Below are 26,847 nucleotides of genomic sequence, written 5' to 3' on the forward strand. Positions count from 1 at the left end.
TTGTCAGTGCGGCCGGAGCGCGAAGGGCCACCGCGACTGAGGCGAGAAGACCCCTTCCTGTGCTTCAGCACGTTGAATTCCCTCTGGTTTTGTTGGGTTTGATTTTAGGGGCTAGCTTCTTAATGTGTCCGTAAGTCTAGGCACTTACATTCTTGGTCCAGTTGTCTGTCTCTGCTCAGAAGCCCACAGACACTTCCTGCCGATTGTGTGAGAGATGCCATCATTCTTACTGCGTGTCCAGTGTGAGTCTTGAGTACTTGCTAGACTTTTCTGAAAGGAACATATAATACTACATGGCTTCTCAAGGTTCTTACTGGAATTTTGGCCGGAGCCCCGCTCTGTCGGTTCTGCTCCTCATCAAGCCAAGCTGTCACACGAGTGCCTCTGCCACTGTAGTGTGCCCTCCGCTTCCTGCTGCCTCTTTCCAGAACTGAAGATGTGCCCCAGAGCCGAGTTGCCATTTCTAATAAAAACATCCAAGAAGGACAATTAGAGAATGAATGCCAGGACGGAAGGGAGCAGGTGCTAATATGCATTGTTTTCCAGGTACTGTTTAGGTGCTCTGCCCTCATGATCTCATTCAATCCTCATACTAACCCTGTGAAGTAAGTAGTAGTATCCCCATTTTACAGATGAGGAAACTGAGACGCAGAGAGGTTAAGTGACTTGCTCAAGATCACACAACTAGTAAGTAAGTGTGAACCCAGATCTGACAACAGAGCGCATGCTCTTTCCGCCACATCCCACGGAGACACAGAGTTTGGAGTTCTCAAGTTGGTGGGGAGACCCCAGAGTCATAGGAGGTTCTGCCTAGCATCCTGGGGAAGCCAGCTTCAGGACGTGATACACAAATGACTATGCTTATTGCTGATACTGGGGGTGTTTTTGCCTTAAATTCTTTTTAATTGTTGATTCACTGTTCTGGTTCTTCCTAAGAGCCTTATATAATCTGTGTTCTTTAAGGCCTACTAACAGCAGTTAAAGATCGATTGCCTCTGGGGAGTGGAACTGGAACTGAAGAGGGGTGGGCGAGAGGCTGTTATTTCCATTGCAAGTCCTTCTATACTGATAGACTTCTTTTTTTAAAATCTTGTTACTTTGATTTTATTAGAAACCCCTCCAAAGACCAGTAATACAAATAGTAAACACTATGAATACACACCAAAACCCACATTTTGCTAAGTTATTGACTGTGAGCTATACATTTACAAAAATCACGAAATCTACATTTTGTGCATCTGTTTTTTTATGTAAAGGTTCGTAACGAGTTTTACAAGGACACACAGGGTGTGATTCTGGTCTATGATGTTGGACAGAAAGATTCCTTTGATGCCCTTGATGCATGGTTGGCAGAAATGAAGCAAGATCTTGGGCCTCATGGAAACATGGAAAACATTGTGTTTGTGGTGTGTGCCAACAAGGTAAGTGCTGTGGAGGTGGTACGCTCAACAGTCCAGGTCCATTGCAGGAGGAGCGCAGCTCAGGTTTGGGGCAGCAAATAAAAAGGAAAAAAATCTATAATCTGTCACATAGAAATCAATGGCTTTTCAAAACATACGTCCCTAAAACAAAAACAATTGAAAAACAACACCTGGCCTATCAGGGTTTTTATTCACCATTTTTCTGGTGCCATACTTGGGCATGGATATTGGTTGGTGCCTGAGCAGGAAAGGTGGATCCTGATAATCACTCTTTCCCGGCTGGAGGAGGGGAAGCAGGTGGGTGACATGTGGACTGTGGAGAAGTATGAAAGGCAGTCCCTGGCCCTCAAGTGGGCAGGAAGGATGAAGCCAGCTTGGATGAGGTGAGCAGCTGCAGTTTTCACAAGGGGTAATGCCAGTGGAAGGCACTTGTTCTGCCACAGAAAATCAGTCCACAATCAATATCAGTAATTTTTAAAAAATCATTTCTGGTCTTGGTAATTTTATATACCAGTGCTGGGGTTCACTTAAGAATAGTTTCTGTAGAATTCCCACTGTGGCTCCATGGGTTAAGAACCCGACGCTGTCTCTGTGAAGATGCAGGTTTGATCCCCGGCCTTGCTCAGTGGGTTAAGGATTTAGCATTGTCGCCTACTGCAGCGTAGGTCACAGATGCAGCTCAGACCTAGTGTTGCCATGGCTGTGGCGTAGGCCTCAGCTGCAGCTTGGATTCAGCCCTTAGCTTGGGAACGTCCGTATACCACAAGTACGGCCATTAAAAAAAAGGATAGTTTTTGCCTGAGCAAAGGATTGACAGAAACCTCCCTGGGCCTATTCTGGTGGGACAAGGTCTCTCTCTCTCACCCCAACTTTCAATTTCAGATCGACTGTGCCAAGCACCGCTGTGTTGATGAAAGCGAGGGACGTCTTTGGGCTGAAAGTAAAGGGTTCCTGTACTTTGAAACTTCAGCTCAAACTGGAGAAGGAATCAATGAGATGTTCCAGGTAACCTAGCTTGTTATTGTTTTAGAATTTGTGTCAGGGCTGACCGTAGCAAGTTTTAATTTGAATTATGCACAGTGGGAGTGTCTTTGTGGCTCTGTGGGTTAAGGACCTGGCGTCATCACTGCAGCAGCTTGGGTTGCTGCCATGGTGTGGGTTCGTTCCCTAGCCTGGGAGCTTCCACGTGCTGTGGGTGTGGCCAAAAAAGAAAAAAAATTAAGTAAATTTTGCAGGAGTTCCTGTCATGGCTCAGTGGTTAACGAATCCAACTAGGAACCAAGGGGTTGTAGGTTTGATTCCTGGCCTCACTCAGTGGGTTGAGGATCCAATGTTGCCGTGAGCTGTGGTGTAGGTCGCAGATATGGCTTGGATCTGGCATTGCTGTGGCTGTGGCATAGGCTGGTGGCTACAGCTCTGATTGAACCCTTAGCCTGGGAACCTCCACATGCCACGGGTGCGGCCCTTGAAAAGACAGAAAGACGAAAGAGAGAAAGAAAGAAAGAAAGAAAGAAAGAAAGAAAGAAAGAAAGAAAGAAAGCAAGCAAGCAAGCAAGCAAGCAAGCAAGCAAAGCGAAAACCTAATAGGACTTTCTCATTAGAGTAAGCTCTTTTCAGAAGCTGGTAAGAAAGAGAAAATGGGAGAGAGAGAGGGAATGAGGTAGTATGAGGGTGTGTGTTACTTGTCTGCTCTCTGTTTTAGACCAGACCTGGCAGCTCATCAGAATTACCTAGAGAAATTCTTCAGAATACAGATTTCTGGGCTCCAGACCTACTGGAAAGTAATGTTTTGATAGAACTAAGGAATTCGTGTTTTGCAAAGGCTCTAGGTGACGCTGATGACCATCAAGTTTAACAACATTTATTATAGACCTGTTTAAATGGCACAAAGGTTAACTTTAAAACTACCTTCGGTTACATTTGTAGGCATAATCAAATGCATGCATTACTTTGGCAAAATGGCCTTGCCATAGCTCATATAATCCTGTATTGTAGCTCCTGGGGGTGCAGTTAGAGACCAGGAGACTGTCATTGCAGAATCCAGCCATTCATCGATAAAAGTAGTCTCACCAATCAAGTGGGCAGTGGAAGGATAGGCTCCCTTTGCAACCTGAATAGGTGGTTACTTTTTAGAATTTACTAATCTTGAATAATTTTAAGGGGAGCAGGCTACTTAAACAGCAACTTATAGTCAACTCTTCATTATAGATACATTTAGAAATAAGTGGTAGCATGAATAATGCATTTTTTTCTTATGCATATATCTGGTATTTTGGGAATTTTTAGCATTTCAAATAATGTAGCTATACTGTAAAGAGTTGTTCTAAATTATTGAGTGGGATTTTATTGAATCTTTTGTGCCGAATTTCCTTCTCACAAGATGTCACGCCTCCTACTAGAAGACAGGTTTTATCCTTGGCTGACAGCCTAAATTGGGCATCAGTAGCTTCTGTTTTATTCCAAATAAGGTTGATGTTGGTTTGCCACGTTTCTATTCTTTGGAATACACAGATCTGTTAGCTTGTACCTATATTGTGTGCAATGATGATACTTAACTGAATATATTTTAAGTTTTGGAGAAGTTCACATTTCATTTCATTTGAAACTTAACAATGTGTGACAGGTATCAGTCTCATTTTAACTAGCCTTTTCTTTTTTTGGAGGGGGGGGTCACGCCTGTGGCATGCAGAAGTTCCTAGACCAGGGATCAAACCCACGCCACAGCAGTGACCCCAAGCCACGGCAGTTACAATGCCAGATCTTTAATCCACTAAGGAACCAGGAAACTCTCATTCTCATTTCAGATATGAGGATATCTAAGGGTAGTAGTGATTTATACATAAATAACCCTTAGAGATTAAATTTCTTTGAGCACTTTAAAGATATGTATCCATTCACTTCTGACCTCTTTTGCGTCTCATGAGATGTTAGCACTTGTTCTTACTCCTATTCCGTTATATATAATGTGTACTTTTTTTCCTCTAGCCACTTTCAAGAGTTTCTCTTTATCTTTGGTCTTCAGCAGTTGTGCTATGTGCCTGGGTGTGGTTCTCTTTATATTTATCTTACTTGGGGTTTGTTGATTTTCTTAGACTGATAAGCAGGTGCTTTTCATCAATTTTGGGATGTTTTTTAAAAAAGCATTGTTTCTTCCAATACTTTTTTTGGCCCTATTCTCACTCTCTTTTTCCTCGGGGACTCCAATTGCATATATATTAGACCATTTGATTTTGTCTCACAGTCCTTGAGGCTGTTTATTTTTGTTGCATTTTTCCCTTCTATTTTTCAGATTGCATAGTCTCTATTGATCTGACTTCAGTCTGCTGTTTTATCTACCAAGTCAAGTTTTCAGTTCACTACTTTTTAGTTCTAGAATTTACATATGGTTCTTTTATGTAGTTGTGGTTCTTTGCTGAAGTTCTCTGTTTACTCATTTTGAACATATTTTTCTTTATCTCTTTGAAATAGTTATAATAGTCATTTTAAAGTTTTTGTCTAGGGAGTTCCCATCGTGATTCAGTGGTAATGAACAGGACTAGTATCCATGAGGATAGGGGTTCGATCCCTGGCCTTGCTCGGTCGGTTAAGGATCCATTGTTGCCATGGTGTAGGTCACAGACGTGGCTCAGATCCCATGTTGCTGTGGCTGTGGTGTAGGCCAGCAGCTGCAGCTCTAGTTCATCCCCTAACCTGGGAACTTCCATATGCTGCAGGTGCAGCCCTAAAAAGATAAATTAAATAAATAAATAAATAAATAAATAAAGTTTTTGTCTGGATTATCTTGGGTTCAGTTTCTTTTGAATACTTTTTTCTCTGGCCATGGATCACATTTTCTTGTTTCTTTGTATGAGTAGTGTATGTCCCCCCACCCCAGGTTTTTAGGGCTGCACTTGTAGCATCAAATCGGAGTTGTAGCTGCTGGCCTATGCCACAGCCACAGCAATGCCAGATCCAAGCCGTGTCTGTGACCTACACCACAGCTTGTGGCAATGCCAAATCCTTAACCCCCTAAGCGAGGCCAAGGATCAAACCTACATCCTCATGGATACTAGTCAGAGTCATTAGCCATGATGGGAACTCCTAAGTAGTGATTTTTGATTTAATACCAGACATTGTAGAAACTCTAGATTTGTTTGTTTTTTTTTTCTGTAGAATGTTGATTCTTTTTTTCTTTTTTGCTGTTTAGGACCATACCTGTGGCATATGGAAGTTCCCAGGCTAGGGGTCAAATTGGAGCTGACCTGCTAGCCTATGCCACCGCCACAGCAACATCATGTTGTTAACCCACTGAACAGGACCAGGGATTGAACCCTCATCTTCGTGGGTACTAGTCAGGTTCATTACCACTGAGCCACAATGGGAACTCCCAGAATGTTGATTCTTGTTTTACCAGACAGTTCAGTTATTGGCAGATTACACTGAACTTGTGTAGGCTTGAATTCTTGCAAGGATGTGAGGAAAGCTCAAAGTGTTTCCCAGGCTGTTAGAATTTGGCCAGATTCAGCCTCCACATCCTGTCCCTTTTGCAGATCTTGTCAGTTCTTGGCTTTGGGTTTTGTTGGGATGAGTCTAAATCCCAAAGCATAGCCTTCCTGTGGTGTCGCAGCTAGAAGCTAGGGGTATTGATGAAGTAGTAAGGCAGCCTCTCTGCTCTGGCAAGGCCGGACTCTAGTGTGCCCAGGACAGCTCTTCCCTTGGTACCACTAGGCAGTTCTGTTCTCACCCCTCAGTAGCTGTTGTCTGGTAAGCTTAGATCATCTCACCCTGTGTATGTATAGTCTAGCCCTCAACTACAGACCAGTAGGGACTCTCACATGGAGTCCTGGTGCCCAGCTCTGCACAGCTCCCTCCGATACAGCGCCCTGCTCTGCAGCATTGAGCCACTGCATCATCCTCAGGCTCTGATCTCCACCTCCTTAGCTCAGTAGGACTTGCTCATCAGATTCCAGGTCTCTATGATATGGTTAGGAAATGGAGTCACGTAGAAAACCAAGAAGTAGTCTTGTATTTGCTGTTGTCCAGGACCTGAAAAGAGTTGCCTTGGGAGTTCCCTGGTTGTCTAGTGGTTAGGACTGCGTGTTTTCACTGCACTTTCACTGTTGAGGCCCAGGTTCAATCCCTGCTCTGGAAACTGAGATCCCACATCAAGCCTCCGCATACCGTAGCCAAAAAAAAAAAAAAAAAAGGGTCATGTTTTTGTCCACTTTTGTAGTAATTAATTTATTGGAAAAGATCCAATCCAGTATCCATCACTCCAGCATGGCTGGCATTCATACAAGAAACTTAGACTTGACTTCAATTCACATGTTCTCTCTATCACACCACGGCTGGCCTTCTGTCACGTTACGTGTCATGAGTAAATGCTTGTGCCCTCAGAAATCTGTGACTGTTTATTATAGGTTTACTTACAGACTAAAAGAAAACCTTACTGATCCATAGCACAAATAAGCATCTGTGAGCTGTGATCCCTTTTAGGTTGTTTTAATTTTTTTAGATAAATTCTGGGTAGAACTAATGGATACTTAGTCAAAAAAAAAAAAAAAAAAAAAAAGCAGTGGGCTAAAAAAGAGTGTAATAAAACTATGCTGGAAGTAAGTACTTAGAAGTAGTGCTTTCCTGCGGGGGGGTTCAATTTAATAAATACTTTGTTTCCTGTGTACTTAATAGGCACTTTATGTCCGGAAGGAACTTGGTTTTATCTTACACTGTTAACGCAAAGTAGTGTTAAGACAGACTAAAACTAAGCTATTTCTCTTGTCTTTGTATCTAGCAGCTTTTCCTTTGACACCACTTCTACATGTCAGGGCCTCTTGTGTAGGTTTCCGAGTCAGCTAGCTATGGAGATGAAGAGGGGGTCAAAGAGAAAGACAACATTTTTAGATGACAATAGGAACTATAGAAATACCTGGGGGGAGAAAAAGGAGCAGATTGAAAAGAAACGGAGAAAAGAGTCCATTTAAAAGCAGCCATAAGTGGGGAGTTCCCGTTGTTATGGCTCAGTGGGTTATGAACCGACTGGTATCCATGAGGATGCAGGTTCGATCCCTGGCCTCAATCAGTGGGTTGGTGACCCACTGTGGCTGTGGCTGTGGCATAGGCTGGCAGCTCCACTCGACCCCTTGCCCGGGAGCTTCTATGTGCCACAGGTGTGGCCCTAAAAAAGCAAAAATTAATAATAATAAATAAATAAAAGCAGCCACAGTGTGTTAAATTAGTATTTTGAGTGAAGTTGTTCAACTGCAATCACAGCACACAGAGCCTGGAATATGAGAAGGAACAAAAAATGGTTTTCACTTTGAGAAACATTATAAAAATAAGGAAAGAATATGAACAGTTTACAGAAAAAGAAAAGACTGATAAGCATATGAAAAGATACTCAGTTTCACTTATAATTAAAGAAGTGCAAATAAAAACTGTCAGATACACATCAGATTGGCAAAAGTGGAGCTGTGTGGTCATGCCCAGTATTGACAAGCGTACTGGGAAACAGGCACTTCGCTACGCAGTGATGGGAGTGGAAATCATTATAGCCTTTTTGTATGAAAGCGTCCAAATCCAAAAAGTAAAATGGGAGTTCTCATCGTGGCGCAGTGGAAACGAATCTGACTAGCATCCCTGAGAACACAAGTTCGATCCCTGGCCTTGCTCAGTGGGTTAGGGATCTGGCGTTGCCATGAACTGTAGTGTAGGTCGCAGATGCAGCTTGGATCCCAGGTGGCTGTGGCTGTGGTGTAGGCAAGTGGCTACAGTTCCGACTCGACCCCTAGCCTGGGAACCTCCATGTCTTTGGGGTGCGGCCCTTAAAAAAAGACAAACAAAACAAAACAAAACAAAGTAAAATGCACATACACTTAAAAAAAAATTAAAGATGACATTTTGAATTTTAGTTATTTACTCATTTTTATTTTTTGGCCGTGATGTGCAGCAGCTTGATGTGGGATCTAAAGCAGTACCCCCACAGGTGTACACACACACACACACACACACACACACACACACATTCACTAAAGCAATTTTTGTAGCAAAAAAAAAATAGAATCATTTGACCTGTCCAAGAATAGGGAGTTGGTTAAATAAATTATGGTATAATCACATAGTAATATACTCAGCAGTCACTGGAAGGGGGGATGAAAGTGTCTGTATGCAGCTAGAGAAAAGATTCCAAAATTTATTACTACGTGAAAAAAAATGCAAGGTGCCAAGCAGCAAGTTTAATCTCTTCTCTTTTATGCAAATGCTTAGCATTTGGATGTGTGTATGTCCTGGTGTACTGATAGGAAATTATCCTGGAAGGATACTCAAAAAAAATATATTAACAGTGGTTACCTCGAAGGAGGAGTTTGAGGGGTAGGGTGAGAGTTTTCATTTTACGCTTTTCCTTACTATGTGAATTTTTCTAACAATATTTATGTGCTAGTTTTTAATCTCAAGTGTGGTCACCTGAGAGTAGGGTTATGAGCCATTTCAATTTTATTCCTTATACTTTTTGTGTGCTTAAATATATATACATATATATAATACAAAAGAAAAAAGTTCCAAAGTACATATTTGCTTTATTGTGAATTTTAAGAGTGATTGAAACATTTTGAAATTCTTTTATGTTCGTGCTTAAAGCAAATTCCTATTTTCACAAAATCAGCTCTCCTCTGGGATGTGCTTTCTTTCTGCAGACCTTTTATGTATCCATAGTTGACTTATGTGACAATGGCGGGAAACGTCCCATCACAAATAGCAGCGCTAGTTTCACCAAAGAGCAAGCAGACACCATTCGCAGAATTCGAAATAGTAAAGATAGTTGGGACATGTTGGGAGTCAAACCTGGGGCCTCAAGGTAAGCAGTGCTCTCAGATATTACTGCTGACTTCTCTCATAGAGATTCGGTCATCAGGATTGTAGTGTGATATCATTTTGTGATTGGCCAGAAATAGGAAAACGTGTGGAAACACGCTAGCTGACTTAACAGTGCTCCTTCCCTGAATTTAGTAGATACCAAAGAAAGAAAATAGAGGGCAAGCTGCCCGCTAGGGGACTGTGTAGTATAATCGCATAAGTACCTTCTGAAACGACCTGCTCTGCTTTTGTTACATAAGAGCCTTGAAGCTAATGGAGCTTAAAAAAAATCCAAATAGAATTCTTAAATTGTAGAATTTTAGAGAAGGAAAAAATGTGAGCAATCAGCTTATCCAAACATTTCATTTCATAGATGAGAAAACTGGAACTCTGGGAGACTAAACACATATTCAGGGACCCCAGGAGTTAGTGGGAGTATTGCTTCTTGACCCTGAACACTCTGTATCTGCCTGTCTCTCTCTTTTTCTGTTTCTGTCAAAAATCCTGCTACTTCCTCCTCTGAGAAAATTCAGAAGGACTGCTTCTGAAATTTATGTTATTTCATTTTAGTCAAAAGAATTATTTGGGAGAAAAAGAAATAGTCACTACTCTGTTGCTTGTTCAAAAATAAGTCATTATTCAGTATGGTTATGTAGCTTTTTTCCAGCTTTATTGAAAAATATTTCACATACATTGCATAAGTTTAAGGCGTACAGAATAATTATTTGACTGACGTATGTTGTGAAATAATTACAACCATGAATTTAGTTAACACCTGTTGTCTCCTATAGATAAAGAAAAAATGTTTTTTCGTTGTATTAGGACTCTTTGAATCTACTCTCTCCACTTGCAAAGGTTATATAACTTTTAACACCGTAATACTACTGCTACTATACATATTACTAGAATTCTCGTATCTTTTTAGTTTGCACCGTAACTTTCCTCCCTGTGGTCTCTTAGCACAGCTTCAGATCCAGGAGGGACGAGGGAGGGGGAAGGAAGATAGTCGTTGGTCAGCCCAGACTTGCTGGGCATCACTGAGGAAGCTTGAATCACCTGAAGGAGGGAGGAATTCAGAGGCCCTCACAGCACAGAGTTAACCGGTGTCTTTTAAATACCCTTTTAGACTTCCCATTGTCTCATTCTAACTGCTTCCATTTCATTTACAATGGATATTGGCTCTACAACTCAGAAACAATGACTTATTCATTAACTTTGAACGATATTTGTTAGGAAAGAAGAAACTTTTGATTCCTTATTCACTGTGGGTAATTGGAATCTACCAAAATTTGTGAGACCTCTGTCATTTTCATACCCTTCCCCAATGTAAACACGGACTTTTCTTACCTTTATTCCTCTGGGCCCATCCCACTAATGTGGTGTGCCGTTGAGCACATGTGGGCAAAACCCTTTCTGTTGTCGTTATAGAGGGTTTTAATGTTTATTCAGTGCTGTTTACTGTCTTTAGTAGAACGAGTACCTGTTTGACACACCCGACTCGATCTTGTTTCTCTAAAATTTTCCTGGAAAGTTTCTCCTGCTATCCAGAATTCTTGAAGGGCACCAGGCCTGAACACTAACCCTATGTGGACGTGTTTCCTCAGGAAGCAGAGTGGCTAGAAGGAGCCAAGCCAAGCCTCACTCATGGGGAAGAGACGGGGTACTGTTTCTGCCTCAAGGATAGAGTCTTTTAGGGATAATGTGATTCTTATTAGCTAACGTCAAAATCATCTGTGCAGAGAAGCTATCTGCAAGGTAAAACGAGAAAATTCAGAAGGACTGCTCCAAGAGCAGGAGGCAGAAAAAGCCATAGAATGTATTCCCAAGACATGGGCAGCTGTTAGCATGGCCCTGTGACCTCACTCAGTCTCCCCACAGTGACCGGTAAGACTTTCCATCACCTCCAAGATAGCAAAGACCATCTCTCTAATTTGGAGAGCCAAGCTAGAACTCCTTCTGGTAGAGAATAGAGGGGGAAGCACCAAATGCAGGCTTGTAGGATAACCTGGACCTTGAATTACAGAAGGAAGCTGAAAAATAAAACTGTTACTGCCCAGGGTTCTTGGCCTCCTTAATCAATAGAAATTGATAAGAAGCCAGGCAAGAGCTTCAGGCAGGGCTTTACTGGGGCTCCTGCTGCAGCAGGAGGGAGTGAAAATGAGTGCCTGGTAAGTCTGCTTGCTCTCCGAGTCAGGGCGAGCTGGTTCCTTTGTGGGGTGGCGGAGGTGGTCTTAGGGGTCAGGCCAGAGGGGTGGTGGTCTGCCCACCCCCTGGGTAGTGCTCTGTGCTGTGTGTGTGCGCATACAGTTCCCTGCTCAGATGTGGCAGCTGGGTTTTTGGCCTTTTTCTATCTTGTTCAAAATTTGCCCCAACGGTGCATGCATGCAGTTATTTTTAGCCCCTTCTGGTTTCTTTGTATTTTGTTGCTGGGAGAGACTTGGTCCAGGTGCGAGCACTGCAGCACAGGGTCCAGGTCCCAGGTCTCAGCCTGTCTCAGAACCCGCTGGTAGAGACAGAGCCAGACTGGCCAGGGGAGTGGCTGGGCACTGGGAAGCCTCTCGGAGGCCTGACACCGGAGGATATGGAAGGCAGCCGGGCTCACCAGCGTACCACCAGCACTCCCCTGAGGGGGCGAAGAGCAGGAGACGTGCAGGGACAGGTGGTCTTCGGGCCCCTGCGCAGCAGCCCCTGCTCATGGAGGGGCTAAAAAGCCCTCACCTGGGACTTGCTGGTCAGGGGAGAAGCACTCACCAGTCACAGGGCTCCTTTCCTCTCTTAGATGTGAAATTCTCTCTTCTTTGCTCTCAGGGAGCTCACTCTAACTCTTGGGTACCCCTTTCCAGAGGCCCTCGCTTGGTCATTGGTGTCACCATCTTCCTCGGGGCCTCAGATTGCCTGTGACCCTGGAACTCACTTCAGCCCCATTTCTTATATCCCGCCCCCCATGCCCAGCTCATCATCTGCTTCTGCCAGGTCTTTGTGTTTTTATCACCTCTTCTGTCTTCCCTTGTTTGCTTCCACAAACACCTTGATCTAAACTCTTGGGTTGTTGTAACCTGTGTCCTCACTTCTAAAAATAGCTTTCCCAGCACCATATTGTCATGAAACACCTACAGTCACTGTTGTTTGTCAAATCCAAGTTTGCTGTTGTCTTGCCGGCAGGGCCCTCACTCGCTGACCCCTGTTCCCGGACCAGCTTTGTTTCTTGTTACTTCCAGGGTGGTTTCCTCCTGGAACCACAGGCCTCCGCCTGTTCTCTCCCCGCTGCTCAGCATTTCCCCTCTGCTGTGTCAAACCTCGAACCCCACCTTCTTCCAGAACCATCCTCCAGGGGGCCTGCCCTGATGGCCCCTGTCCGCATTGCTTCAGCCAGCAAAGATTTTCTGCATGTCTGTGCGGCGCCAAGCGCTGTCTGTTTTTATCTGATCATGTTCTCACCAAGCGTTTTCATTTTCTTAGCGTTCGCGTCTCCCTTTGTGCCAGGGCAGCGTGCGTTTTCCCACTTGAACTTACGTAGTGTTTGTTCACTGGTTCCTAGTCCTTGGGTCCCACCTTTGAGAAAGGGTAGTGATTATTTGGGATCCGTTTACTGCAAGAGCTACGGTGGTACCCAAACAGCTAGGATGCCGGGGGGAGGTGGGGGGGCCTGACCCCGTGACTGACGTGGAGCTTGGCTTCTGCTTCTCCCGCAGGGATGAAGTCAATAAAGCCTACCGGAGACTCGCCGTGCTGCTTCACCCGGACAAGTGCGTAGCCCCTGGCAGCGAAGACGCCTTCAAAGCCGTTGTGAGCGCCCGCACGGCCCTCCTGAAGAACATCAAGTAGAAAGCAGAGAAAACTACAAACCTGGGCATCCAGTGCAAGCAGACTTTCCTTAAGGTAAAATAGCCAACCTGGGTTCTTTCTGCCACAAAGCCTGACTGCGCTTTTCCCTCACGTGCCGTCACTTGTAAATCAGTAATTCCGGTGCCTGGTCCCATGTCATCGACAGCGTGCCGCGACACACGGTGACAAGAACCGAGCGCCCCGTGTACCCTGCGGTTCCTTTCCTGTTTCCAGATGATCTGCGAGTTTTTCTGATGCGTCCGTGAGCTCTGTCGGCGGAGCATCCCTGAGGTGCTTTGCTCAGGAACGTCCATGAGGTTTCTGGAAGGAGGACAGGAGGACGCTTTCACTTTTTGGAATCTTAAAAATTCATCAGAGCAGAAAACAAAAATGGCAGCAGACACTGTCTGTACCCCCGGAAGTGTGGTGACCTCACAGGCCAGTTGCCCCTTTTCCACTGCGCTCCTGAGGTGGTGGTTTAAGCATCAGTCAGCAATTAATGAGCTCTCAGCAGCCCTTTGGAAGGGAAGTAGGTGATACGCTCCTGACCTGAGTGGCCTTTTGTGACCTCCCTCTGTTCCCCTCCTGCAGCCCCCAGGGGGAGGGACGAGGCAGCCCTAGGAGAGCTGCGCTCGTCCTGCCCCTGGGTCTGAGGCTTTCCCTGGCCACGGAATTAGGAATCAGACCCCAAGACAGAAGTGCCTGCAGACTAGATGGTGTGCACATCCCAGTGGGCTCGGCCGGCCTGGCCGGGGCATGTTCGATGCCTAGGCAAGCCCCTCGGTGAGGTTCATGCCTTGTCTTGGTTCGCATCCTTTGCCACAGACAGGTGGGAAAGGAAGGGGTGTCTCAGTAAGCCAGGCCTCCTCTGCCCTCCTCATCAGTGTTAGTTCCCTCCTTCTTCCCCCTTCTCCTCCCATCTTGTTTGTTATATACCACATCCGCCACCATTTCTCTCTTCCTCAATCCCTGGCTTCCGCTTCCTGCCTCCTCCGTCCTCCATCCAACCGTGACCTGGGCCTGGATGACCAGTGACAGGTGTGGATCCTTTGGGTGGTGGATGGAGAGATCTTAAGGCCTCTGTGGGAGGAATCTCTGACTTTTGCTTGGGTTCCAGATTTCTAATTAGTAATATCTTTAAGCTACAGATTATGAAGATTAATTTCACAAAGAGAAATACATTCTCTCGCCATAGTCTCTTCCTCCATATCCAAGGGATGGATGAAGATCACGTGTTAGGACCAGCCTTTCTTGCAGCATTTCTAGAGTCAGTCTCCCTGCCTGGCTCGTTACACCATCACTCTCCTTATGTTACTCAGACTCTTAGCTGTGAGCACGCTGCACTCATTGGGGCTTTAAAGTATGTAAACACTACTGTCTGTGAATTGTAAACAGCTATTCCATATTTATCACCAGGAAGCATTCACCTTACCCCCTGAGACGAAAAACCACTTTTGTTTAATAGGAGCTCACTGCATTCTCTGGACCCTTCCCTTCTCCAGAGCAGCTTTGCTTTGTGTGGCTGCACCTGAGCAGCATCGAGCTGGTTGTCAGGAAACCAGAGCATTTTTTTCCTAGTATGAGTTTTCATCTTGGTGATACTGAAAAGACTTTAAAAAAATAAATTGAGATATGAGATAGGATTTCTTATGGGATTTTCCTCTGGCCTTTTCATTTTCACTAGCTCTGGGCCTGTAGAACTCCAGCCCAAAGTTCTTCAGGACCTACATTTTGCTTAAGGCCTTCTTCGTGCCTAAAGTAATTAAACATAGATTTGTTCTTGCAGCAGAACTTAGGAGTCGGGTGAATGTGGGACCGTGCACCGGTGGTGTCAGCCCAAATTGACATGACCGCTCACTCGGTGACCCTGTGTAAGAGCCAGTGCCGGGTTTCATCACTGCTGTTTAATGCGAGTTTGGTCACCTCATTCAAGGGCATTGTGCAGGTGAGCAGTTTCAGCAGAGAGGGCTCTTCAGTGCTTCCATTCATATCCTCATACAATGGGTGACTTGTTGAAATTTAGCCTGATGTCCTGGGACCCAGTTCCTAGCACCTTGATGATTACTGTTAAGAATGGCGATGTACCATTTCATTTATGTAAAAGAAAGAAAAGAAAGTTAAGCTTCAGGGTCCCAGGATTTTTCAGATTTCCGAAATCCTCGAGTCGAATGTCAAGAGATAATGAAGCATGATCTGCAGTGAAAGGTTTTCTTGGCACTGACTTTATCCAAAATTTCATAGACCTCTGTGCATTAATTTAAATTCTTGGTGCAAATATGTCCTTTATAGTTCAACCTTATTAAAAGGCTTTAACCAGTTGGAATTTCACAATATATCAGTGAGCGTAACAACAATGGCTAAACAAACAGAGAATCCTATTTTTCAAAAAGGAATAAAAAGTTCAAGCAGCTATTATTAAAGAAAAGCCATTGCCTCTGCATCTGAGTCACCAAGAATGAGCGCTTTTAAAACTTGTTAGAAATCCCTGGAGGCTTTTGAAGTTAATCGTGCTACCTACCTAAGAACTTTCAAATACACTCTCCTTTTGTTCTTCTCTTCTGCTTTCCTGCCTCCTTTTGAATTGATCTTCGCAACTGTCAACGTTTCTTTTACTTCAGCATTGTCATTTTATTTCTTCATGGAAATGTGCGCTTGGTTTTGTTAGCCTGTTAACTTGGACATCCAGATTTGGGGGTACTGTGCTGCTCCTCAAGAGAAATTGCTCTAATTCTAAGATTGCACTCTATTCTGTAAGGCTCACGTTTACCTCAGGAAACTCACTCTAGTATGTTCTCTTGCATTGAATTCTCAACTGGAAAATATTCCTCTAGACTGATAAGCTAGAGCCTAAATCACTGTTAGCTAAATGAGCCATAGATAAGGCAGCTAAATTTCTGAAAGAAAGCCAGACTAAGAGGGCAGCCCCTGTGAGCTCTGAATCCATAGTGACGGAGCTGTTCCTCGTAGAACAATGACAGACTCTCAAGGGGGAGGGAGGTATTTTGGTCTTAAGTTAGAAAGGGTGGGGCCGTGTGCACATGGCCTTTGACAGTGACAGCGCCCGTCCTACGAGCACTCAGTAGGCACTGGAATGTCACTCCCTTCTCCACCGCACTCCATCCAGCTCACTCTGAGTCTGCCAACATTTTTGGAAAACTTTTGAAAAGGAATTTAGCCACAAAACATAGCCAACCACCTTCCATTGCAAGTTTTGCAAAGCGAAGAGAGGTTCATCTCTCTCATGACTGGTATTTAGCACAATCATAAGCGACAGTACAGTTTATATAGCGGTTTTTCCTTTATGCATTTCTAGAGAAGACGAAAGCTTGACCTCGTGGTATGGATAAGTTAGATTGTGTCTGACGAGCAGTGCAATATGAAGCTGTGCAATAAAGGCCGTGCTGGTGAAGTGACTTGTTGGAAAGCTGGACGGTTTGGGTTAGCTTCCTGCAGCGATTGCCCATGAGGCAGTCTTCCCCTGGACTGGGAATGCAGAGTCTCTAAAGAAACCCTTTGCTCTTAGGAGGTAATTCACGTATGGTTTCTGTTGAAATAACGGAGAATGTTAAATCTAATGGTTGTTTATGTCTTGTATAGAGAGTGTCATATGTATTTAAGTTGTGTATTTTTATAAAGTAAAGCCAAATACCAAACCCCGGTCTGTGGGCTTGCTTTATTTGTTGAGACACTGGTCTTTTTTTTTTTTTCTTGTTTTATTATTTTAATTTTTTCCCCTGCTGTACAGCATGGGGACCAAGTTACTCTTACATGTATACATTTTTTCCCCCACCCTTTGTTCTGTTGCAACATAGGTATCCAGACATAGTTCTCCATGCTACTCAGCAGGATCTCCTTGTAAATCCATTCCAAGTTGTATCCAATAACCCCAAGTTCCCGATCCCTCCCACTCCCTCCCTCTCCCCCCGGGGCAGCCACAAGTCTATTCTCCAAGTCCATAATTTTCTTTTCTGTGGAAAGGTTCATTTGTGCTGGATATTAGATTCCAGTTATAAGTGATATCATATGGTATTTGAGCCACTGGTCTTTAATGTAAAACATACTCGTCTAGAAGCCAATCCAGTTCCTTCCCAACTGGGAGTGTAGATGAGACATCTTGCTTTAGTTTCCAGTGGGTAAAGTGGGAGAAATTTTATTCATTAGTCCATCAATCTCTCTAAGCCTTAATTAATTGTGATGAAAATGTTTCGATCTCTAAAAGAAAGATACTAATATTATGTTTATCTTTTTAATTCAAATGAAACTTATTTTAATAATGCAGACCTTGGCTGAATAACTTAATAATTCAGCCAACTAGTCCCTGGAAAACAAGCATCCTTAAGTAACAGATTATTGTGAACCCAGAATTAGAAAGTAAAAGCCTTGTAGAGCCAACCCACAGAAGGCAGTCTATCTCCGAAGGCTTTAAGCAAGAGCTTTAATTTTGAGTGACAATCTTTATCACCCGAGGATGCCCACCCCTCTCTGGGGAAACTACTCTGCCCTCTTCATGCTGCCAGCATGTAGCATGTTGTAAAGGGGAGCTACCAAATCCTCCTATGACCCACCCTCCCTCCCTGGTCCCAGAGATTGGCCCAGAGATAGGAATGTCACTCAGGCTAAACCAATTAGCATCCCTCCCTGGGATCTTTCTAATTGGATCCAGGAAAACAAATTTCCTCTCAGGAGAGGAAGATAGGAGGTGTCCTGCTGATGCTGGCAACGTTGATTCCAACCTCATGGAAAAACATTGGCGAGCATGAAACAGACCTTCAGAAAAAGACAGAGGCCTAGTAGCCAAGACTTTCCTTCTAGTCCCTGAGGCCCCCCCGAACTGGCTGTACTTCAAGCCCATCAGCTACCCCAGAATCCTTCCCCAAATCTCTGTTGCCACCCCTCTACTGTTTTCTGCTTAAGGTAGTTGGAGTTTGCTTTCTGTTATTTGCTACCAAAAGAGTCCTGGAAAATAACAGACATTAAGGATTGTAAGCAGGGATGAGAAAAGGCTGGTCTCTGGGTTGGTACAATACCTTGTAAGTATTTTATGACATTTTATACATTAAAATATATCCAAATACTTAGTGTTTCTCAACTAAAGTCTTTGGCTATGTTTTAAACCAATAATAACTGCTTGTAAACTGAGAAGAAAAGTTAGATTTATTTATTTTGTTTCAGGGTCAATTTAAGACGCACAATTTTATGTGGCATTTTTGTTTCCATTTGATCCATTGCCCATCGGGGCACTTTTGATTTCTTTCTTTCTTTCTTTTTTTTTTTTTTTTTTTTTTTTTTTGTCATCTTTTTAGTGCTGCACCCACGGCATATGGAGGTTCCCAGGCTAGGGGTCTAATCGGAGCTGTAGCTGCCGGCCTACACCACAGCCACAGCAGCGCCAGATCCGAGCCATGTTTACGACCTCCACCACAGCTCACGGCAACGCTGGATCCTCAACCCACTGAGCAAGGCCAGGGATCAAACCCACAACCTCATGGTTCCTAGTCGGGTTCATTTCTGCTGCACCATGATGGGAGCTCCCAATCAAATTGTTTTTCACGTTCACCTGGAGGAAGTGGTCCTAGACTTCAGGGTCTTCCTTTCATATTTATGCTATGAATATATTCCTCCACAGCAGCTGCCAAGGCTGTATTCATTTTGAGGGGAAAATACCTGGGATCTCAGTTGTTGTTTAGTTAATAGTTAAGTGAATAGTGTATACCTCTGAATCAACCAGTTAAAATTCTCATCAGTTCCCTGTTCTAAAGGATGCTCTGACTTTAGGAAAATTATTTCTCTGTGCATCCAAAACAGTGAATTGTTAGTGATCATTAAAAAACAGCAGACATACCCATGAAAGCGTTTGTACTAGGGAAGAGAAAGCAAAAGTCTGCTGTGGCGGAGAGAAGTGAGAGGTGCCACACGCCTCAGCTCTCAGGATGTGAACATTCTGCTGGTTTCAGAGCGTGAGAGAAAGGGAAAAAGGTAATAAAATAAATACCAAAGAAAAAGATGACATCTTAATGGTTCGAGAGGAAAGTAAAATAAAAGAAAGTATCTTGGGAGTTCCTGCTGTGGCATAGCAGGACTGGCAGCGTCTGCAGCACCAGGACACAGGTTCCCAGCCTGGCACAGTGGGTTAAAGGATCTGGTGTTGCTGCAGCTGTGGCGTAGGTTGCAACTGTGGCTCGGATCTGATCCCTGGCCTGGGAACTCCATATGCCATGGGGTGGCTAAAAAAGTTAAAAAAAGAAAGAAAAGAAAAGAAAGAAAAACTGTCTTCGACCTGACTAGCAAGGAGAACACAGAAAAGCTCCATCTTTCTTTATTTCTTATTTTTTAGGGCCGAAAGTTTAGCACATGGAAGTTCCCAGGCTAGGGGGTCAAATAGGAGCTGCAGCTGCCAGCCTATGCCACAGCTATAGCAGCGCCAGATCTAAGCCGCCTCTGCCACCTATACCATAGCTCGCAGCAACACCGGATTCTTAACCCACTCAGTGGGACCAGGGATCAAATCTGTATCCTCATGGATACTAGTCCAGTTCATTTCCACTGAGCCACAACAGGAACTCCCGGAACCCCATATTTCTAGTGAACCCCAAGAGCAACATTTTATTAGGATAAATTTATAAGTTCAAGCTTTTAACCTCACTCCATATAAAAGCAACCTCCCGGTCAGTTCTCCCACCCAGGCGAGATGGCAACATTTATATCAGAAGTGATAAATTCCCACGCTATTCCTCTTGCTCACAGATACTGGCCAGGAGAGCTCCTTGCCCAAGAAAGTAGATCGGGTTCAAGGAAAGTTGAAAGCTTCTGCCAGGCACTCTACCTCTGGCAGTGCTGGACGGGGACTCTGTTTAATGAGGCATCCTGGGGACATTTTAGGTATAAGAGGAAGTACTGTGGCTTTGCCAGGTGAGGCCCAGAGCCAAGCTGCTCCTCATAAGAAATGAACAAGACTTCCAGGGGCCGGAGCTGCCTGAAAGAGAAAGGAGAAAGATTTGATGAGATGGGGCAGGAGGCAGAGGTCCAAACTTCTTTGGATGATTAGAAAGATACTAGATATTAAAAATGATTAGATACTAGATAATATTAGAAAGAAGGGACAGAATCAGTCAAAGGGCTTATAAGAAGTTGAATGTCTGTAACAGTGTTTTCCCCATCTTACAGATGAGAAAACGGACGCTCAGAGAGGCTGTGTTTGGGAGTTCCCATCATGATGCAGCAGAAACAAATCTGACTAAAAACCATGAGGTTTCGGGTTCGATCCCTGGCCTCGCTCAGTGGGTTAAGGATCTGGCGTTGCTGTGGCTGTGGTGTAGGCCAGCAGCTGTAGCTCTGATTGGACCCCTAGCCTGGGAACCTTCATGTGCCGTGAGTTTGGCCCTAAAAAGTTAAAAAAAAAAAAAAAAAGAGAAAGAGAGAGAGGCTAAGCTTGATCCCTGGCCCAGCACAGTGGGTTAAAGGATCCAGCAGTGGGGCAGTTGCAGCATAGGTCACAACAGTTGTTAGGACCTGATCCCTGGCCTGGGAATTTCATATGTTGCAAGGTGGCCAAAAAAAAGAAAAAAAAAAAAAAAAGGAACCTCAGAATGTGACCTTATTTTGGAATAAGGTCTTTGCAGATATAATTAGGATAAAAATCTTTTTTTTTTTTTTTTTTGGTTTTTAGGGCCACACCCATGCTAGGGGTTGGATTGGATCTGTAGCCGCCGGCCTACACCCCAACCACAGCAGAAGCAGCTCAGGATCCGAGCTGCGTCTGCGACCTACACCACAGCTCACAACAACACCAGATCCTTAACCCACTGAGTAAGGCCAGGGATCAAACCTGCGTCCTCATGGATGCTGGTTAGATTCGTTTCTGCTGAGCCATGACGGGAACTCCAGGGTAAGAATCTTGAGATGAGATAATCCTGGATGAGTGCAGACCCTAAACCCAGGGACAAGCCCTTAGAAGAGAAGAGAAGGGGAAATAAATGAGACAGCAGAGAAAAAGTGGTTGTGTGGAGACAGAGGCAGAGACTGGAGCTATAAGCCCCAAGCCAAGCAGTGCCAATAGTTGGTGGCAGCTGCCAGAAGCTAGGAGGGGGGCAGAGAATGGGTTCTTCCTCAGAGCCCATAGAGGGAACCATCCTTGTCAATACCTTGATTTTGTTGGTTTTTACATTTAATTTTATTGGAGTAAAGTTGATTGACAAGATTGTGTTAGTTTCAGGTGTACAGCAAAGTGAATCAGTCATACCTATAAATACATCCATTCTTTTTTCCCATATCGGTTATTGCAATCTATTGAGTAGATTTTCCTGTGCTATAGAGGAGTTTCTCTTTATTTTATTTATTTATTTATTTTTTAATTTATTTTTTAGGGCTGCACCCTCAGCATATGGCGGTTCCCCAGCCTACACCACAGCCACAGCAATATGGGATCTGAGCTGGGTCTGCAACTTACACCACAGCTCATAGCAACGCTGGATCCCTAACCCACTCCGTGAGGCCATGGATTGAACCCCATCCTCATGGTTCCTAGTCGGGTTCGTTAACCACTGAGCCACGAAGGGAACTCCCAGGTTCTCGTCAATCATCTATTTTATATGGCAGTGTATATGTGTTATTCCCACCCTCCCAATTCTTCCCTCCCCCCAACAGTTTCACCTATGGTAACCATAGATTGGTTTTGAAATCTGATGAGTTTGTTTCTATCTTTTATTCTTTACTTTTTTTTTTTTTTTTTTTTTTTTTTGCTTTTTATGACCGCATCCCGCAGCATGTGGAATTTCCCAGGCTAGGGGTCCAGTCAGACCTGCAACTGCTGGCCTGTGCCACAGCCACAGCATTGTGGGATCCCAACTGTGTCTGTGGCCTTATATCACAGCTCACAGCAACGAGGGATCCTTAACCCACTGAGCGAGGCCAGGGATTGAACCCGCATCCGCATGGGTACTAGTCAGGTTTGTTAACCACTGAGCCTGACTGGACCTGACTTGCTGTTACGGACTGAATAGTTGTGTTCCCTCCAAATGCATCGGTTAAATCCCTTACCCCCAGTGGGCTAGTCTTTGGAGTTGGGGGGTACTTGGAGGTAATGAGGTTCAGGTGAGCGCATGAGGGTGGAGGCCCCATCATGAAATGAGTGTCCTTACAAGGAGAGGAAGAGACACCAGAGCTTCCTCTCCCCGCTGTGAAGACACAGCAAGAAGGTGGCTCTCTGCAAGCCAGGAAGAGAGCCCTCGCCAAGAACTGGATCCGCCAGCACCTTGACCTTGGAGGTCTAGCTTCCAGAACGGTGAGAACCAAATTCCTGTTGTTGAGGCCCCCCAGTCTGGGGCGTTTTATAATAGCTGTCTGAGCTGATTAAGGTCCACACTCTCTCTCTCCTCTTTGCCTGGTGGACTCTCGCGGAACCTTTATACCCAACTTAATTGCCTACTCCTGTGATAGTTCTCTGGATTCACCTCGTCGCTCAGGCACATTTCACAGATTTTCTCTGCAGGGCAGGGGTCTCTCCAATGCATTACTTCTTGGCAGATGAAGACCTTATCTTTTCTATCTTTGTGTCCTTGGCCCCCAGTAAAAACATTGTAAATATTTGATGCATGAATGAATGATCTCTGTTGCTGAACGCAACAGTTCTCCAGTCCTGAAATAGACTGGAGATCCCTTAACCATGTAATGCCCCACCAATTATGAGAAAAGTCCCGGAACACAACTGAATGTTGATTAAAAGGGGCCTGATGGAGAGTAAGAAAATAAGAAAAGTGTAGGTGCCCTTAGCCCCCAAATATGTTGCTCATTAACCAATCAAAGCTTGGCATCCTTTCCTCGGTGAAATTTGTCCAAGTATTTCCCAGGTTTGTGGAAGTGTCTCAGAAAAATGACAAGAGAGTTGGCTTTGCCAGGAATCAGGCCTGGCCTTGCAGAGCCGCCGGAGTCAATACTGTTGATGGCCTACCCGCCTCCCCTCCCCGCCGTTGGCAGAGTCCTAACGTCCAGGTGTCTCTCCCTTCACTGTGTGGCTCAGCGTGACTCATGAGTGGGTGAAGCTGTTCATGGTGGTATCGGTTCTACTGCTAGTGGCTGGTTTGGAAGTGGGCCTGTGATTCTGCTCTAGCTAAAGAGACAAAATGGACATTCCTCTAGAGAGCTACCAGGAAAGAATTTTGTACTCCCGAAAAGACAGGCATGGGAGGAAACTGTTGCTCCTTTTCTGCGAAGTAGTACCATGTCTGCCTATGATGCTGGGTTGTGGCTTCATCTTGCAAACATGGGGAGACTTATTAGCCTGTGATGGCAAAACTGATACCCTAAGGTGGCAGCACGGAAGAGGAAAAGCAGCATGCCCTTGAAAGATGGTTTTCAGCCGCTGAATAACTAACCTTAGTCCTGTTCTATCCAAAGACTTGATACCGAGGTGATACATTTTCTGGACTGTTTAAGCCGTTGTGAGTTGTTTAGAGTTACTTAAAACAGAAATCATTCCCAAAATTAAAATACAACTCAATTGCTGAAAACATCTCTGTGCTTGAGTACACACACTCACACACGTACCTGGCCCAGGCGAGATGCCTGAGAAGTCCACTATTTGCAACTTATTAGAGAAAAGTTCTGTATGTTAAATCACAAGTTTTACCCTTGAGAGGGATTAATCACTGAGCTTTTAACACCTTAGAATGTATCCATGTATTCCTCAGCATTCCTCCTCCATCAAGCACTCATTAAGTGCCTTTTCCATGCCACTCACTCCGCTAGACTCGAATTAACAAAAAAAACCCATCAACAATGGGTATCAATTTATAGCTAATATTTAAATCTTCCTTTATATATTTCTCTCTAAAGTTATTTAAATGTCATTTTTTGTTTGTTTGTTTAAAGCATGTTTGAACTTAGACGACATTAAAAAAAATCCCCACTTAGAGCTGTATTCATGCAAAATTGTGCACAAGATGAAAAGTCTCCAGCTCCGTCCAGGTTAATGTACATGACTTGTGGGGAGGCTTTTATCGAGAGAAGCCAAGGAAATACAGATCCCTAAAAACCTGCTCTGCCCTAAGAAAGTGATCAAGGGGGGGGGGATGCAGAGGCAGGGGAGACAGGCGCTCACTGCCCTGAGATGTGCGCCAGTCTCTGACAGCACGAGAAAGAGCAGAGGGCTCCAAGCCAGAGAAAGACTGACTCAAGGCTAGCAGCTGCTAAAAATAGCAGAGCGGGGTTAGGAGCTTTCCTGTCCAAACAGATCTAAAGCTGGCAGGTAGTGTGGCCATTCATGAATGGAGGGGTTGGATCCATCTCCACCAGAGGGCCTCACACTGGGGGTTCTGGGTCCTCGCTCGGCTAGGAGCAGAGCCAGCACTTGCTTCCAGCTTGGCAGGGCCGGTACACTCAGAGGCACCAAGGAGGGAGGATGGGTGAGAGAATTACTTGAATTAAATGAACCCAGAATTATCTGAACCTATTTCACTGAAATTAGTTTTTTTTTTTTTTTCCCCCTCTTTTTCATAGCAGTACCCACAGCACATGGAAGTTCCCAGGCTAGGGGTCGAATCAGAGCTGTAGCCGCCGGCCTACACCCCAGCCCCAGCCATGTGGGATCCTTAACCCCCTGAGCGTGGCCAGGGATCGAACCTGCATCCTCATGGAAACGGTGTCCCATTCTTAACCCACTGAACCACAATGGGAACTCCTAAAATGAGTTTTAATAGCATGAAAAAAGATATTTTTAAATTAAAATAAAAGCTGTAGTTTTTTTTTTCTCTTAAAGGACCAAGTTCTTGGTCTGGTTTTGAAAAAGCCTAGCACGTAGCCCACTGCATGTAACACTTCCAGAAAGTGCCTGGCTGTGCCTGGCATCCCCCACGTGGCGAGTAGCTAATTTATTTCCACCATCCCTTGAGCAGTAAACAGCGTCTTTTTTAAGAACACAAGAGGGGAAACAATGCCAGCGTGAGTTACTTAATAGTTCTAAAAATCACTGTCTGCAGAAACACATGGATGTGCTTAGCCACAAAACGGCACATGTCGGAGTGTAAGTCAGCTCCACATCTCACGTGCAGGGCCAGAGAACATTGTGGAATGAATCCTGGAGAGCGTGACTTAAATCTGGACCACTGTCTTCTGGGCGTTGTTATTTTGTGTGCTCCCTTGATGCTCTCGTCCTTTTCTGAACCACCTTTTATCCCAAATCGGCCGTCTGAAAGAACAGAGCTGGTCAGGACATGTCATTTGCTCCAGTAAATGCCAGCAACTGCGTCTGTGATCTGGCCTCCTCCTGCCAGTCCTGCCTCGCAGCAGCTTCCCTTTCTACCCGCTTCCCACCATCCATCTCATCACCGTTCCCAGGCACACCCTGGACTTTGCTGCCTCCAAGCCTTTGCTCGCACTGTGGCCTCCATCACGGCCCTTCCTCATCCTGGGGACAGACTCTCTCCCCTCGTCCTTCTCAGTCATGCCCTGCTGCACAGAGCCTTTGCTGGTCCCCTCCCTTGAAGTAACATCATGAATGCTGTTTAGCAAACTTTGGCAAGAAGCAGGACTTGAAAGGAAGGAGGAGGGTACGGCGGCCGCCAGAGGGATGAAGGGCTTAGAAGATGTGTCCTTTATTTGTGATTTAGGGTGAGAGAAGCTTTATCTGTTGAAAGTGCCAGGAGAGAAGGCGAGGACCCCCAGGGATACTGGGGGTGGGTTTCAGGGCTGGGGGAGGGGTCCCCATGGGCTGGAGCCAGGGGCCTCTTCTCTGGTGTCCGTTGTATTTTTTGCATCACATACGCTCTGGTATGATGGGGGGCATGCATGGAAGGCCACTGGGCCTACAAAATAGCTTCTCCCCTGACCTACTTTGTGAAATCTGAAATGCCACTGTTTTCATTTAGGCCTTTGACCCATGGCCTTGACCAGCGGTCAAAAGTGTGTTATGTCTGTCTATGTCTGTGTGCACGTGTGCGTGCATGTGTGTGTGTGTGTGTGTGCGTGCGCGTGCAGAGATCATTGTTAATGGAGACCCTCTCTCCCCACTGCTCTTCCACTTCTACAGAGACCCCCTCAAAAGTTCTCGTGGCCTGGCTAGCTTTTCTGCTGGTAAAATGGGGGGCAGGAACTGAGCCCCACCTGCTCAGTCGTCTTATTTCTTGTTTGTTGGCTGGGTGAGGAGATGGGTGCATTTTCTCCTCTCACCTCCGTGTCCCCCAGGTCAGGTTCCATCCACCTGCCTGGGACTGGGTGAGGGGGTTCAAGTCCGGAGCGAAGCATCACCCCAGACTTAAATGGCCACACATCTGAGCTCCTGGCTCTGACTTAACTTCCATCCCTAAGGAAACTGATCTGCCTGCTTCCTGGGCCCACTTCCTCTGTGGTTCTGAAGTGGGAGCAGGCGAAGGCGGAGCTAATGATTGTCCCAAGGCCTTTGCAGCTGTAACGTTATGAAAACTCCATCCCCCGATGGCCCATTCCCCAGGATCTGGTCCTGAGGAAAGAGAGGGAAGGAGACGAGAGTGGAGGCCCGGACATTGGGAAAGGGGGAAGGGGGGCACCCTAAAAGATGGGGGACGGGGGCAGGGGGGAAGATAATCCTCAGCTTCACAAAAGTGTGCCTCGCTCTGCTCTGACTTTTGATAAATATGATTGCCAGATTTTGTAATCTGTGTCTCCTGCTTAAAGACAGGAAAATGGGTCAGCAGTGTGTAAATCAAGCTGGCCAGGCTGCAGGCCGCCTCTCCGGGTTCCCTCTTGTGGATCTGCTGTCTGGTTCTGCCCCCCTCTCGGGCTGGAGAGAGGACTCTGGATT

The 26,847-nt window shown here is 45.1% G+C and overlaps 1 protein-coding gene across 3 annotated transcripts in view; it reads left to right on the forward strand.

The window, feature by feature from the left end:
* The window catches only part of DNAJC27 (DnaJ heat shock protein family (Hsp40) member C27), a 40,400-nt gene extending 23,666 nt beyond the window's left edge, over positions 1–16,734 (forward strand). The window contains exons 4-8 of one of the 3 annotated variants that reach the window (XR_002342820.1): positions 1,257–1,421; positions 2,304–2,426; positions 9,092–9,252; positions 12,944–13,130; positions 13,243–16,734. Coding sequence is in view for 2 of the 3 variants with exons in the window: in XM_021087775.1 (XP_020943434.1) it covers positions 1,257–1,421; positions 2,304–2,426; positions 9,092–9,252; positions 12,944–13,076 (582 nt within the window). In the remaining variant the exon portion in view is untranslated. Of the gene's footprint in view, positions 1–1,256; positions 1,422–2,303; positions 2,427–9,091; positions 9,253–12,943 lie in introns of all 3 variants that reach the window. The other 2 variants (XM_021087775.1, XM_003481278.4) reach the window with 2 other exon arrangements.

Source organism: Sus scrofa, chromosome 3 (genome assembly GCF_000003025.6).
Source record: "Sus scrofa isolate TJ Tabasco breed Duroc chromosome 3, Sscrofa11.1, whole genome shotgun sequence".
Classification (NCBI taxonomy): domain Eukaryota; kingdom Metazoa; phylum Chordata; class Mammalia; order Artiodactyla; family Suidae; genus Sus; species Sus scrofa.